This window comes from Lampetra fluviatilis, chromosome 4 (assembly GCF_964198595.1).
Source record: "Lampetra fluviatilis chromosome 4, kcLamFluv1.1, whole genome shotgun sequence".
Classification (NCBI taxonomy): Eukaryota; Metazoa; Chordata; class Hyperoartia; order Petromyzontiformes; family Petromyzontidae; genus Lampetra; species Lampetra fluviatilis.
This window is the reverse complement of record NC_136278.1, coordinates 2,166,708-2,181,876: the sequence shown is the minus strand read 5'-3', so window position 1 is coordinate 2,181,876 and position 15,169 is coordinate 2,166,708. Positions and strand designations below refer to the sequence as shown.

At 45.6% G+C, this 15,169-nt stretch overlaps 1 protein-coding gene across 3 annotated transcripts in view; it reads left to right on the top strand.

The window, feature by feature from the left end:
- LOC144931473 (ectonucleoside triphosphate diphosphohydrolase 8-like) overlaps positions 1–15,169 on the top strand; it is a 51,982-nt gene that overhangs the window by 3,148 nt on the left and 33,665 nt on the right. For 2 of the 3 annotated variants that reach the window (XM_078855318.1, XM_078855315.1), the window contains exon 2: positions 55–334. In XM_078855318.1, the coding sequence (XP_078711444.1) occupies positions 124–334 (211 nt within the window). In that variant the 5' untranslated portion in view covers positions 55–123. Of the gene's footprint in view, positions 1–54; positions 335–13,611; positions 14,442–15,169 lie in introns of those variants that run through there. The other variant, XM_078855316.1, reaches the window with a different exon arrangement.

Here is a 15,169-nt window from a genome sequence, read left to right as displayed (position 1 = left end):
TGCGTGTCTCCAGCAGGTTGACTAATCGCTGTGTGCTACACGTTGCTTCCCCAGTGGCTGCGGTTGCCGCGACCAGAAGTCCCGCCGGTCACAAAAGCTCAGCACCCACAGTCCAATCTCCCGATGATCGCTGCCTCGGCATTGGACGACGCGACCCCACAGACCTTCCACAATGCCTCTGCTCGAGCAGATGACGACCGCGTGGACGGGGAGCACGGCGACATTCCGCTCGATGATCTTTCGGCGACATCCTCCAAACAGGAGTTGGAGGCGTACGATGATGAGCAGCTGTTCGCGGGAAGACCCAATGAGCTTTTCATCGCTCTGCTTACAGGTGAGGTGTAGCCACCGTGACTCTCTCAGTGACGAAGGCCTGTGCCATGTGGTTATGCGACCAGCGGTATCATCATTAATAGAAGCCACGATCAATCTGCTGCCGCATGAAAGCCTCTCCAAGCCGTCACCATTTCCCACGCGGAAGTTTTTATTCAATTGAAACGAGCAGGCCGCACGTCCTATGGACGTTTCTGTCCTTACATCCGTCCCTCCAGACAGCCAAACTTTTCATCTTATATAGTGTATGACAGTATGATATGATGGCGTATCCCCCAAAGTCGCAGTAGAGGGTGAATGGGGGGGTCGGGGGGAGGTGTGACGTCAGCACGACGCACTAATCCGACTCAACGCGTTGGGATGCGGGTGACATCACTACCGAGCACCCACAGTTGCACGCCAGCCCGCCAGGCAGGCAGACAGGAATCCAGGCAGGAAGCCAGCCAGCCAGCAAAACTTTACGTATAACACTGTATAGTATTAGTACGATATCGGCGTGCAGTTGATTACTTTACCCAGTTCTAAAGAGTCCGTACAGATCTGGATTTATTGAGCTCGGCTGCTATGCCCTACCACGGTAGAACCGGGTAAAACAATCAAGTTTAAAAGTTAAGATCAGAGCACCAATCGTCCAGGCTAATGAGGGGAGGGATGGCCCAAATAAGCGAACATGTATTCATTGTTTATCTTCGTGAAATGTGTGTGAAGACTTAGGAGGGAATTATGTATGCACGTCCGACTTCTTTCACACCATACGCTGCCAACCTTGCTACATGGCAACGTAGAAATAATTAAACACGGGGGGTAAAATACTGAAACATTCAACATGCTGCACACACTGTAGGATATACATCAATAAAGGTGTTGCATGTTTTCGCTAATTTCTTCAAGTAAGCGCAGTTACACTCCTTTTATTTAATTTATTGGCTTTCCTTTTCCAGTTTTTCAACAATTTCAGGTTTTACTTGAACAGTTAATTGAATTTGCCACTGTGTGTGCGGTAACGTGGGTACTGGGATCGACTAATAATAGAACCAGCATGAACGCAAAAGGTATGCATTAGCGTGGAATGCCCATTTTTTTCTATAGATCTCTTATTTTTCTCGCAAGCACGGTTACTCCACAACCCAGATACCTTTTGATTATCCGTGGTAAGGTTAACAATATACACAAGTGGGTTGAGTGCGATCACGAACACTGTCTTATGCGCTACGCTGATTAAACACGCTTCTTTATGAGTGTGGTTAGCCAGCACTGCTCAAGATTTCTCGGGCAGGTGATACATTATTATTGTTATTATTAGCCGAGTAGTTTAAATCGCCCGGGGACAAAATGTATCACCTACACAGCACCGTAGGTCCACGGCACCTACGTATAGTGTATGTCATTGAGAACTTGTAACACGTTGTCCTGCGGAGGGAGCTGGTAGGAACGTTGGGTTGCTCGGTCAATGGCCAGGGTCAACGGCGGCGTGGTGTATTCCGCAAATATGCCCGACTGTGAGGGCGGGCACAAGCCGGCGTGAGTAGGTTAAACGTTGAGTTTTATAAGGGCACCACGGGGTGACCAGCCCCTCCCAGGAGGTTCCTACCAGTATAACTGAAAATCAGCTGTGTGTCACATTAGTTCCATACGACACAAGTGGCAGAGTCTCCGAGCAGTGCTGTCGACTGCCCATGAGATCGGGACCCCTTCCTCTCCCGAGTAGGTGTTGAATAATAATTTAGCAACTTAAGGCAGAGCAGCCGAGCTCAATAAATCCAGACTCTGCACTGTTTCACTGCACTACTTAATATCATTGTTATAGCGGAATGTTTTCACTTGATACAACTTTATATTCCAAACTCTTAGTAAATAAAACGTGAATTTGTCCAATTGTACGTTTTTTATTTGAAAGCAAAGGTTTTTTTTTATACTGCGAGCACAATGTATAATTGCAAAGTTCTAGAAAATAAACTTACACGGTGCAGCGGAAATGCCTCTTATCCGCCCTGATGTTGGTGGAGGGGGGGGACTGTGTGTGGATTCTGTTAACGGTCTCAAATTATTTCCTTTTATTCACAAACAGCTGCTAAATAGAGATGATAGGATAAATATAGATCTGAGGATGAATTGTTCTCCACTTTCAGTTCACTCTTCTTACGTGCATAAAGGATGAATTTAACACTGCACAGTGGACCACTTCTTTGGATAAGTACAGATAATAGGTACAGTTAAAGAGCGGGCAATCGGGATGTTTGCATATTTATTTGGGGGGCACAGATAATTATCGAGTGGCTTCGATGCACGTGCCTCCTTGACAAATCAATCCGGCACCTCCGATTAGCACGGTTGGCCTACGTACAGCGGCGCGAAATAATAAGTTAAACATACGTCCGTGTACAGTGTTTGTAATGACAGCGATCCGCTTTGGAAGAGTATAGCGGTCAATGTTAGCGTCACAAGGTGAGTGAGCCTCGTGCAGTGCCCACGTTACTGCGTGGACCAAAGAGGTGAACGCTCAAGACAAGATGGAAAACAACCTGCTTGAACGTATGCGAATGCAGAAGGTGCTCGGAATTTCATGAAAGTAAAGGGCAAAGGAAACTATGGGAGTTTGGAATAGCGTGTGGCACAGTGTTTTGGATGTAAACAGGAAGAAGGGCTTTGTGGTTAGTGCGATGCGCGTCCGTGCGGGATTGGAGGACGGAATGTCACCGATGAGGGGGCCGCTGGAGTGGCATTCACAGGTCGGCGACCATCGGGGAAAAAGAGACACACCACAAGCCACTTGGTTGAGGTACAATGAGAGCAGAGGTCAAGTTATGTTGTCGACCATTGCAAAAGCTATCGAGGTAGCGTTGGCGAGGTGTGGTCGTCGCGGATGGCCTCTTGACCTTGATATAATAGTGGTCCATTAAAAATGTCCACGTTTAAGTAAGGGGTCCAGTGAGTGCGCTCATGCCCACAATGGTTGATTTGTGGCGTGTTGCATTTTTATTTTAAATGAGTCGTGTGGAAAGGTGCCAACCGAAAAGGTAAACGAATATAAAAATGTAAGAGTCGGTTGAAATAAAAAAAATAACGCACAAGTTTCCTGCACAAACTGCTTGTTTACATTTTTTTACAGCAAATTCTACGTTGAAACTCTATAACAATGGTGATAACAGCATGTGGTAAATGATCAATTTTGTCGTTCGGCAACGCCAAGCTGGTCACAAAAGCATTTCGATACTGAAAGCCGTAGAACGCTTGTGGGTCCAATGAAACATTTGCCAGCGTAAAACCCACGGGGAGTGTAATCGGGGATAAACAATCTCTGTTATTGTTTGACATTGGTAAGCCCCCCAATCACTCCAACATCGTCATTTTCACTTGGCTCTTTACTTTACTTTTAAAGTATGCATAGTTTAAAAGCTTTTTGTTTTTCTAAGGCCCTTCATTATTGCTCCAGGAAAACTCGTAAAATAAACACCGTATTATGTAATCTAGATTTGAAGTTTTCACGACTGCAGGAATCCATACTCTTTGGTTATTTCGGTAAAGTCACGTGGGTAGAAAATATTTTATGTAGTTATTGTAAATTTCACTTTTCCAACTGATTGAATACAGTTGTAATGCAGTACAGGACCTTGATGTGTCCCTTTTAAAGTTTAATTCCTGCAATTTACTGGCACTCTAATGCTATAAGTGCAAGCCTACATACTTGTTTTTCCTTTTTACAAATACACTTTTTTTACCGCGTTCTGCTTGTATACACATAACACGTAATTACTGTGTTAAGATTTGTTTTTTTTGGGGTGGGACAGGTACAGCATTCGTAATGACAGGTGGCCGATTTAAATTTCAAAGCAGCTGGCAAAAAACTGAATTGAAAGCAACCTTTGTGGAGCGAAACTGGAAAATCGGTTCCACCCCGGGCTGACGTCAGTCGGTCTTTCTTGCTTGCAAGGCGATGATGGTTCCTCTCGCCGGATGACACGTGTCATCCTGGGGGAGCGATCGCCACCGAGAACCACAGAGTGATGGGGGAAATGTGTAGCTTGCTCTGGGGAATGGAAGCCTTCTCTGCTTGTCGGGACTTGACTGCCAGAGCTGCCCTGCATTAGACGTTCGTATGATATATGATATATCGCTTAACTGAATTCGAACACTGTGTTCATAGGCTAACAGCAGGGAGTGGGTGAGTCTCTTCATTTATTTCTACCATAGTCCCAAACGTTTAACTAGCTGGGATGACAAAATCACTCGGCGTTTAAGAGTTCGTGGCTTTACCGTTCGTGTCGTTGATGCGGCTGGAGCTGAAGTCGAGGCTGAGAGTTTGTCTCGTACCGTACTTGTGAATGAAACGGCGAGAGTCATGAGTTTTGAAAAGGAACATGAAAGTGCTGAGCGACGCAAGACGGAGCCGTTCATGTTGACAAATGGGACTCCCTCTCATTGCACCCATAAAAGTAAGTGCACCCGTTTTGACAGTCACTCTGGTATTTGGAGTGACGTGTGAGCTGTACATGTCGTATGCTTCCTTATATTCGGGGTTCGCTCAATAACCCAAGATCTGTTACATTATCACCAATCGACTTGGTTAAACGTCGTGCAAGATGTCACACGACAGTGGCGTGTTATTCTCTAAGAATGTTTGTTTCCATGGTGGGTGGTGAAGCTCTGATTTAAATCAAACGTGCGAATGTATCAAATGTAACAGTGATGTACTTTTTTTTTGTAACCCGAGACTTGGGTGGTATAAGGGTTCTCTATGGTACTGTCCGTGCCTTTGTGTGTGTGTGCGCATGATGAGGTTAACGTTACTCGGTTCGTTTGCACCCTTCTCAGTTGGCTTCATGTTTTGTTTAGGTGTACATGTCTCTGCCAGAGCTATAGTGCACACAGTTGCTAATACAGTATTCGTGTTTGTTTTTTAAAAGGTGATCCATGCCAAAGGTCTTCTGCCATAAAAAAAATCATTGAAAGTGGCTCGGCTTTAACAAACTATGCTTTTCAGACCATCAAAAGCAGAAGCTGCTCTCTTACGGATATATATTATACCTAATCTGTACAATGATAAATTCCATGTGTATACTCTTAAAGATTGTATCTTAAATAATACCCGGTGGTATTCAGATTTTTTGTTTAATTCTCCCAAATTTTACTCAAACCGTGCTATCGATTATCCACACTTTAGAGGACTCACACATTCAGTCATGTCCGGGAATGTATGATAGACAAAATGGTTATATTTCATTCTCACAATCTGAAATTTTATTTAATGAAGTAAAACCCCAAATATAATACGATGGAGGTGGGGGGGTCTGTGCAGTTACTCAGAATGGAGACCATCACATTAGTAGACTGTGAATCCGATTTACTGCTTTTAATTCGTGGTGCCTCGGAGAATATTTGCAGGCAGGATTGTAAATCCTATTTCCCACTAAGTGGTCACCAATGCAATAAATGTGTTGGCGTCACGGCTACTAAAAGCATTGATCTTGTAGTCTTGATTATTTTTGGCGCGGGAAATTGTGGAGAGCGGCGCTGCTAAGTGCATATACACTAGGTCTCCAATGACCCTAGATTGACTTGGGTGAAACGAAGTTGCATGCCACTAATGGCTTCAACAGTTTCCTGAACATCCATATAATGAGTTCTATTCAGACCCAGCATACTTCAACCGGACGTAGATGCGTGCTTACATGCACAGATGCACACATGGTGTCATCTGGCCCTACACCAATGGGGACTAGGCTCTAAAGAAAGCCGTCTCGGGTGTGGGCCAATCAACTTCAAGGACAGTGCATATTATCATCCTTATCAGAGTTGCTTCTTTTTGTTTGCTTTTTTTGACTACTTGTGTTGTGGTCATTGCAAACATGATGCCTTGAATAAAGGTGTCAGTTTTGTACCAGTTTAAAGGGTAAAAACCTACTATCATGCGCACATGCGTTATCTTGGGGGGAAATAAAACCGCTTAGAGATGCTGCAAGTGATGCAGCAATCGTTTCAACTCGGAGGTCGTCGCTGCAGCCTCCTGCTACAGCAGCTCCACTAACGGGGCAAGGTGTCGTCATCCCACTCGCCTCTTGTCCACCCAGCATCATCATCAGTGGATTCTCCGGAGTTAGTCGATCGGCGGGTTGCATGTGGAGTGTGGGGGTGGAGTGTGCGTACTTTTACTTCATGCAAGACATCAAGCCAGTTGTGGATGAGTAGGCCAAATGCCTTCTAGAGGAGCTGCCTAAAGTGGGTTTGTGAACGGGAAACTGCAGGGCCATACCTTTAACTTTTAAAACAGCCTGCGGGTATTTTTGTCTTGCGTGCTCCAATTCAACTTTTATATATCCTGGGGTGACAGTGCACTGGAATGTGACTCGCAACCTAACGATACCGCTTTTTAAAAAAAAATTATTTATAAAATAAGTGTATTATCTGTAATAGGAGAGTGCACGAACTGGAGGATGTGAAAGATGACTCTATTAAAGTTTAATTTAAATGTTTTATTGTCGGCCAAAAGCTAAATTTGCGTCAAATATGACGTGCAAGTGCAGACGTGTTTCCTTGGGAGAGAGAAAGCAGAACCCTGAATAAAACCTTCCAAGAAAAGATACGAAGCTAAAACAACAGAGCCAGGCAATACGGCTTTGGGCTCTTTCTCCCATCCACTACTCTTCGTATCTTTTGATAAGCTGCTTAAATTTCGCTGTTTGGAGACTTTAGAATTTACACTTAACCCTTAGCTTCCTAAACATGGTCTGGCGTGAGTGGGGCTACTTGAAATCGGCACCTGGTTCTTAATTATACTGCTTGCGAATGTATGTTTCTATGTTTTCTCAAACTGGGTTTAATGTGGTCAGTATTCGTATGATCCATGCATTTGCGTGTTCTTGCGTTGTCCACGCCGGCTTTCTGCTTCGATGTGTCTCGCGCCAGTCGCTCCCCACAAGGGGCCATCCACTGAGTCCGTACGCATGCAGGGGAGAGGGGGGGTTAACCCAAATATGTTCGCTTGCGTATGGGGGGTCTAATGACAATGTACGCATAGGAAACGGGGGGGGGGTGAAGCCTCGATAATAATTTGTCGACATTGGCCTTCAAATGAGTTCAATAGTCCGGCGGTGGACTATCTGTTTGCTTAAACACGGTAATATTATTAATCCTTGATCGTTTCTGCGTGGATTAAATAGCGGCCGTTCTATAGGATTCGTGTGGGGGGGGGGGGTGTCAAGCGTACGTACGCAGGTGGGGGGGGGGGTGTAAAAAGTCAGCTGCGTACAGGGAGGGGGGGTCAAGTTTTGACAGATTTTTGCGTATCTACTCAATGGATGGCCCCCAACGGCACGACCCACGTGTGTTCTGGTCACAAAAGCAAAGTTTGTGGGGAATAATAGCCATTTTCTGTACCTCTGAGGCATAAGCAATTAGAAAAGAACACTTACTACCCGGGAACAAAAATCGTGTTACATAGTGTAATGTTTAGCCAAGATAAAGATACATGTTCGACATTCATGACTGATCGAGTTATCTTCTTTCAAAAGAAGCAAAAAACTAAGAACTCGTATGGAAATTATTATTAAACCAAGTTGCTGCCTTCTCCTCCTCGTGTCTTACCACCACAGTCGCATCTTTATCCTGCCACGGGCAGATGTGTTTCTCTGACACCCTGTCTTGAAGTGAACGCCACGTTAGGACATCCGGTAAGCTTACACACCCACCCGAGGTGTTTCCTGCGTTTCTGTGGATTGCAGCAAAGCCATCCAGTGGACACGGGATATCAGTCGGGTCTTGCCGCATCGAGCGTTTATCCACTTATTGCCACGATCCTGTCTGCTGCTCGGTTATGAAAGCCCCGCAGCAACATGCAGGCACGCCTCCACACACGCGTGGCAATCGTACAGTACGCCACGGTGCATCACACGTTGATATACTTGACTATTGACGAAATGCAAATATGTTTTTTTTTCATTTTAAGCGTCCCCCCCGCGACACCCCCCCCCAATCTATGAAGCAGATTCGTGGGATGGCGACACGGCTTTGGCCGTAGCGTGTTTGCTGCTTGTTGGAGATGTTGGAGGTGCCCCGGTGGCTAGGAGATGTTGACTACCTCGCCTGGTATGAAGGAGGTCGTGGGTTCGAGCCCGACCCTGACGCCTGCTGCTGTATATTTCGGTGTCTCTCTCCCTGTGGATTTTTCTCCGGGTCTTCCGGTTTTCCCCTCCACATTTAGGAGCACGCATTTAGAGTCGTATTTGGTTACTCTGAACTTCCACGTGACAAGCCACTTCGTTGAGCTTATCATTTGTGGTCAGGTCGCTTCTGAAAAAGAGCTCTACGTGGGCTTTACCTGGTAAAATAAAAAATATATGTAATAAGGTTCACGGTTAGATTCCAGAGGTCGCCCTGGTTAATACTGCAGGGTGAATGAAACCATAATACGTGTAGATGCTCTGTGCTTCAGAGACAACTTTAACGATTCTTAAGAGGTAGGCCATTGTGTATCGAGATCATGGTCTCAAGTTTGCCAAACTTGAAAAAATGGGCCGCAAATTACTCAATTGGAATATACAACGCAATATACAACTGCAAGGACTTAGCAGGAAATCACGAAACTCGGTGAGCCTTCCCTGAGTAAACAAACGTACTGCTAATACAAATAGTTTAACGTTAAATATCTTAATAATGTGTCCTGTTTAATTTCATTCTCATGGTATTAGTGCGTTTTTTTACAGCAGGCTCTCTATTAGAACTACGGTCTTGTACCTGTAATTGGATACACTCTGTCACATGTGACACTCTCTTGAACGAAAGACTCGCTTTCTGAATCCTAAATGCAGTTACTTGATGACGTATATGGGGGGTTTGTCCATACTTTATTCGGATTTTTTTGTTGATAGGCCACGTGGTGGTAGTTTTATACCAAAATTCTGGTATTGATAATATACATTGATATTCTTACCAATGAAGATGAATACATTGGCGCATATAAATAACTAGCTGTACTACCCGGCTTCGCCCGGGACTTGGATTCACCACACCCAGCAGCCTTTGTCTCCCCATTGGCGATGTCCACACACCACACCAATTACTCGTTTGAGGCTGAGTCGACCTAGGGGAAGGCCCAGGACCGGTTTAAATAATCGTCACCGGTGGTGGCCGTGAGCGGGAATCGAACTCGGGTCGCCGGGTTCGTAGCACAGCGCTCACCACTACACTACAATGCGTTACGCTTCCACGTGCGCGGGTCACATGACATGTGACGTCACAGCTCACTTGCCGTGCAAAAAATAAATGCGTTAATGAGCTCCCCCCCCCCCCAAAAAAGTGTATTTTTATAATTTTTGCATGGTGTACAGTCTGGAAAGTACCCACATGGCAAATTTCAAGTTTGTTGCATGTCGGGAAGTACGCTAAACATTTTGAACAGACACACATAATCACAACTTTGCCTTTTATATATATGTAGATATCTTTGTAAGCGTGGAGGGTGAAAGACCGTGCAGCATCTCGTGATCGAACTGGCCCAGTCGGATCATTCAACGGCGATCTGAAACAAACCCAACGCGGCTTCTCCTGCAGCAGTCGAACGGATATCAAATCTCGACATCAATTTACTGTTGCAATCCCCAAAAATTCCATGAGAAAGAATAAGAGCAGACTGATAAGAATCTTGGCGTAAAATTACCGTGGCCTAACCAGAAAACAAAATATAGACCATCATTGCATTGGCTACAAAAACCGTCGTAAGTTAAATGTATCTTAAAATTCGATGTAAAGCTTTCGTGACTATAGGGATTCATCATCTTGGTTCTTTCGGTAAAGTCACGTAGAAGGGAAATAATAAAATAATAAAACAATACAAATAAAGCATAATAAAATAAAATAATAATATAATATACAATAATATCATATATTTTATTCAGCTTTATTTGTATTACTTTATTATTCTCCTTCTACGTGACTTTACCGAAAGAACCAAGAAGTTAAATGTATCTTCTGTCCGCAAGCAGGACATGTATTTCATAAAGATGTATATACATAGTACTCATTCTATCAAACTTCCAAACAACTCGCACTTGAACAAATGGACAAGTTTTTAGATAAAAAAAAGTTTATTGGAAAAATGCTAAATCACACATTGACAATTGCACTCGGATGCTGGAGCCTGTGTGCTGGTGTGCGCAGGGCAGCATAGGGCCGCGTAATGTATCATAAAGCTTCGGTTTGGTGCTGAGGCAGACTGTTTTAAAAGGTTTGAAATGGGTGTAGCCCAAGGGTCATAAAGAAGTGGCCGGGGCTAGTGATGACGGACGCTTGTGTTGCGCCTGAAACGTCGTGATTTATTTTATTTTATACCCACGTGACTTTCCTGAAAGAACCAAAGAGGATGGTTTCCTGCAGTCACGAAAGCTTCAAATCAAGATTGCTTCCGTTTGGCTCTGTGTGCGCATCCAAAGTGAGTGGTTGCATTTTTTTCTGGTTGACGCCGTACATCTGTGGGTATTGTAGATCTTCGGGGATTTTAATTTGGGTGGGAGTGGGCAGGAAATCTGCTGCAGGTGCCTCACACACAACTCTTCCCGGGAACATGGAACATTCAGAGTTGTCCTTGGAAAATAAAAATTGTTTAAAATGATTTAATGGTTTAAAAAAAACATTTATCATAAATAAACGCGTTATCTGTTGTTGTTCCGGAGACGATTGGAAGCTTTAAATTTTGGCCGACGTTCATGGATTGTAACATCCGATTCATTGCCTGCTCTCCGTGTAATATGCGGCCTCGAAAGGAGATAACACACGCTTAATGGCTGAGTGCTAGCTTTGCAGGATATGGGCGCTGGGAAATTGACCAATAAATATGTTATCTGTCACCGTGAAGCTTTAGCAATGCTGAACTAACTGAACTGTGTTTTTTTTGTTACCAGTTAAAGCCCACTGAGCTACATAGCCCTTTTTCAGAATGGGCCTGGCCACAAATGATAGCCCAACGAAGTGGCTTATCACGTGGACATTTATCGCAGCCAAATACCCTAAACGCATGTTTCTAAATGTGGGGGTAAAAACCGGAGGACCCAGAGAAAAACTCACGCACCCACTGGCAGAGCGACCTACGCAAACTCCAAATATACAGGCGTGTCAAGTTCGGGACCGAACCCACGACCTCATGTATACTAGGCGAGGTAGTTAACATCTCACCACCGCGGCACAGTGGGTGCTCCTACGGTGGCGTTAGAGTCTGGAACGTCCAATGCTGTTCGACAACTCCTTTAAGAGGTTGTTTTTTATTGGGTTTGTATTTGTCTTGGCTAAACGAAGCCGGCGGATACTCGTGTTTGCACGTTGAGCTCTTTCTGCATCACGGTTCTGATTTTTATTGCGCAGCTGAGACCTAGAGCAATTTCCTGCGTTTAATTTGAACGTACGAGCAGAGACTTTCTGCAATCTTTTCCAACTACCTACTCATTAATGGTCACGCATTTGTATTATACATTATTTAATGTGCAACGTTTTACCCTGAATAGATCAAATAAGGCGTTATATTACTCTAATCCTAACCAACTAGTTGCTAATTATAGCTCCCTCACTCCGTTTGTCCTAAGCTCTAACTAGTCAACTTACCATGATCACTAGTCTTCCCACAGATCCTAACCGTTACCTACACGAGCAATAGCCCCATCCCAGCTGACCCTAACCTGACCCTTAACCCCACCACTAGCACTGCACCAGGTTCCCCTTTAACACATTGACATCTCGTTTTGGTTGTGTTCACATCGGTTGCTAGATCCCTATAGCAGTGGCTCTTAACCTTTACTGCAGCCTTTCACCCCTTTGGCTCCCAATCGTTGAAAAATGTTATACCACCGAGGGTTTGATGAACAGAGTAGTTGCACGTACGTGCCCATGCTGAATGTGTGTTCGATGATTTACCTTCGAAAAAAACCCGGCCATGCTTCGCACCCCCAGAAAGGACATCTCGCACCCCCAGTGGGTGCGTGCACTCCCAGGTGAAGAAGAACCACTGCCCGACAGGAACTGTCTGGCAGTATGGGGAATTGTACCAAAATATTTTCCACGCGAGCTGACTCCGTGACCAGCACTGTTCCAATTCTCACGTCTTCATTTTCATGCCAACCCAAGTGCGAGGGACTTGAGTCAACATTAAACAATGTTCGTTCGTTTATTTCACGATTCTACAGCTGTGGAACAGTGGGGGTGGGGCGGTTTGTTGAGTTGTCACTTAGTCATATCATTGACAGGGTTGCAAAACTAAATAGAAAACAACACCAGTCGCCTGCGTGCCTATCAGATTAGTGGTCCGATTGTATTCTCAGCCCTCTCATCGCATCGGATAACTTCACAACGGTGAAAAGCTTTAAATCGAAATTTAAATCGAAATTTAACGGTGAAAATGTTCACTTTGTCTAAATGTAATTAATGTTTCATGTTAATCATTGAGAGGGAAATTGTGGATTTTTTTCGTCATTTACTATACAATGCTGTAAAATTCGCCGTTTGAACAATTGTGTGGGTGTATATTTAATGTATGCAGTAATGGGCGAAAAGTAGTTGAGCTTTTAAACAAAGTCACATTTGATATGATAAAATTAATAGTATCAATGGAAATTACTGGTTTCCTATGAGGCATATTTATTACATGCGTAACGAGATACGTTGTAAATGGAGTTTCACGCGGGATTTTTTTTTGTCTTCTTCCAATAATTATCAACGGGGAAATCTCCCGGTGGATGCGGCATTGCTATCCATATCAGGCGTGAAATAGATCACGTGTGCACCTCGCCTCTGAGGAGCCACGTGAGAGATAATGCCCCCCCCTCCCTGACCCCCAAACGCCTGACGACCAACAGGCAGCACGCAACGGTAATCCGGGATGCCGCGAGATGTGATCGCAACCCGTTTGTCTCAATTCGTGTTTCCCCTCTGCGTCTGTCACCATCTCTACCACCACCACCAAATTGTAAATGTTGTCGATTTAATCTCCAACGCACCGGTGGGCTGAAGCAGTAAACTAATTGACGTTTTGTTTACGGGACAACCCACTTACTAATTGTCTGTGTCGTGTGCTGGAGGGTTACGACACATTTACACTTACGCGATCTAACCCCAAAAAAAACCTTGATTGTGAATCATACTTGTCGCGAAAGCCGACGTTAAAACCCACAGCCAAACGTCCCACCCACTCCCAATCTCCTCCTCCTCCAACCCTTCCCTTCGTGGAGCAGCAGCGAATGGCGTTGCCGCGTACACGGCATGACCTCCCCGTCGTGCGTGGGCGTGGTGGTGGTGCTGGTGGTGGTGGCTGGGAAGGGACCCCGTCCGAATGGACGTTCCCGTCGCGTCTCGAGCCGAGTCGGAGCGCGCGTGAGATGCTGGGTGCGGGGGGAAGGGTCACAGTTCACGTAGGGAGAGGAGAGTAAACCACTCGGGCTGGCCATCACCCCCACCACCGCCACCACGGCGCAGCTGAGTTACGGGAGATCACCCATCGCCACCCCCCCCACCACCTCATCCTCCTCCACCCCTCCGCGTCATTCCTCCCATAAATTGTCCGCTGCTCTTTCTTTAAAAGCCGCAGCTCGCTCGCTCTGCTCCGAGGGAGGTGTCAACGGACCTCGTCAAACAGCGCTCTGTGGAGCTTTTTATTTTTTTCACAAGTTGCCGTGCTCGTCACTTTTGAGTCGACAAAAGTCGAGGTTGCCGTTCTTTACTGTGCGCGCGTCGGCGCGGGCGACCAGCCCACTTGAATGGTGCCGCATCCCACCACCCCCACCCGCAGCACCGGCCACACGAGAGACAGGCAACTTTGAATGGGTCGCCGGTCACCACTCGTGGTCTCCCCTCGCCACTCGCGCGGCGGTGGTTAGCAGCGCGAGTGGAGGGAGTGCAGCTCACCCGTCGCTCTGCGTGACAACACAGCACAGAGAGAGCGAGAGAGGAGAGAGATTCCAGCGGTGGGGCAAAACTTGCACGGTGCCGTGAACCACGTTTTGCCCGTGTGCGAGAGGCGGAGATGAGCGAAACGGAACTGAAGACGGCCGTCCAGACGGAGGGCTTGCTTGGGGAGGGGCCCGAGAGGGCTGGGCTGCCACCAGTCTACCTGCCCACAACCACCACGGCAGCAGGTAACGTTGAGTGGAGATGTCGTGGGGCTCCTGTACTTGCCGAGGCGGGGTGCCAGTGGTAGTGCTGTACGGTCTTCCTTGAGCAAGGTTAGGGTGGAGGAGCAGTTCATAATATAGGTTTTTGGGTCAGATCGCGTTATTTATAAATGTGTCACCCTGATGCTGCTCTATTTAAGACCGGAAGCAACAGGAGAGCTTCACCATTCTTGCCCGATGAAGCTGATTGTAATTATCAGCGAAACGTCGTACTCAAATTTTAAAATGCTGTTGATTCTCTCTTCAGCACACCGATAGGCTAAAGAAGTCAATTAATTTGTCCTTTGAAAACGTGACACATTTTTTACTGTTTGGCCGTGTCGGGTGGTGGAGTGTTACGACACATTTAAAAATAACGCGAACTGACCCAAAAACCTATATTATGAATAATATTGGTCGCGAAAGCCTCACACGTGTTAAGTGGAGGAGCAGTGTTTGGGCCAGATGCTTGTTGAATATTTCATACGACGATGCTTCTGAAAGATGATGAGTACGTTAAGGGTTCGTGTCTGCGACGCTGACAGCGACGTCTGTGCAATATTATTTGAGGATGGGGGTTTGTTTTACAATCGCTCACAACAACTGTATTTGTATTAATTTCCACGTGGCTAAATATATACGCAAAACAAGTGGCTTTAGAATAAGTATAGTGCTTGTATTACATTCGGATAGATTTGGGAATGTTATGGCTT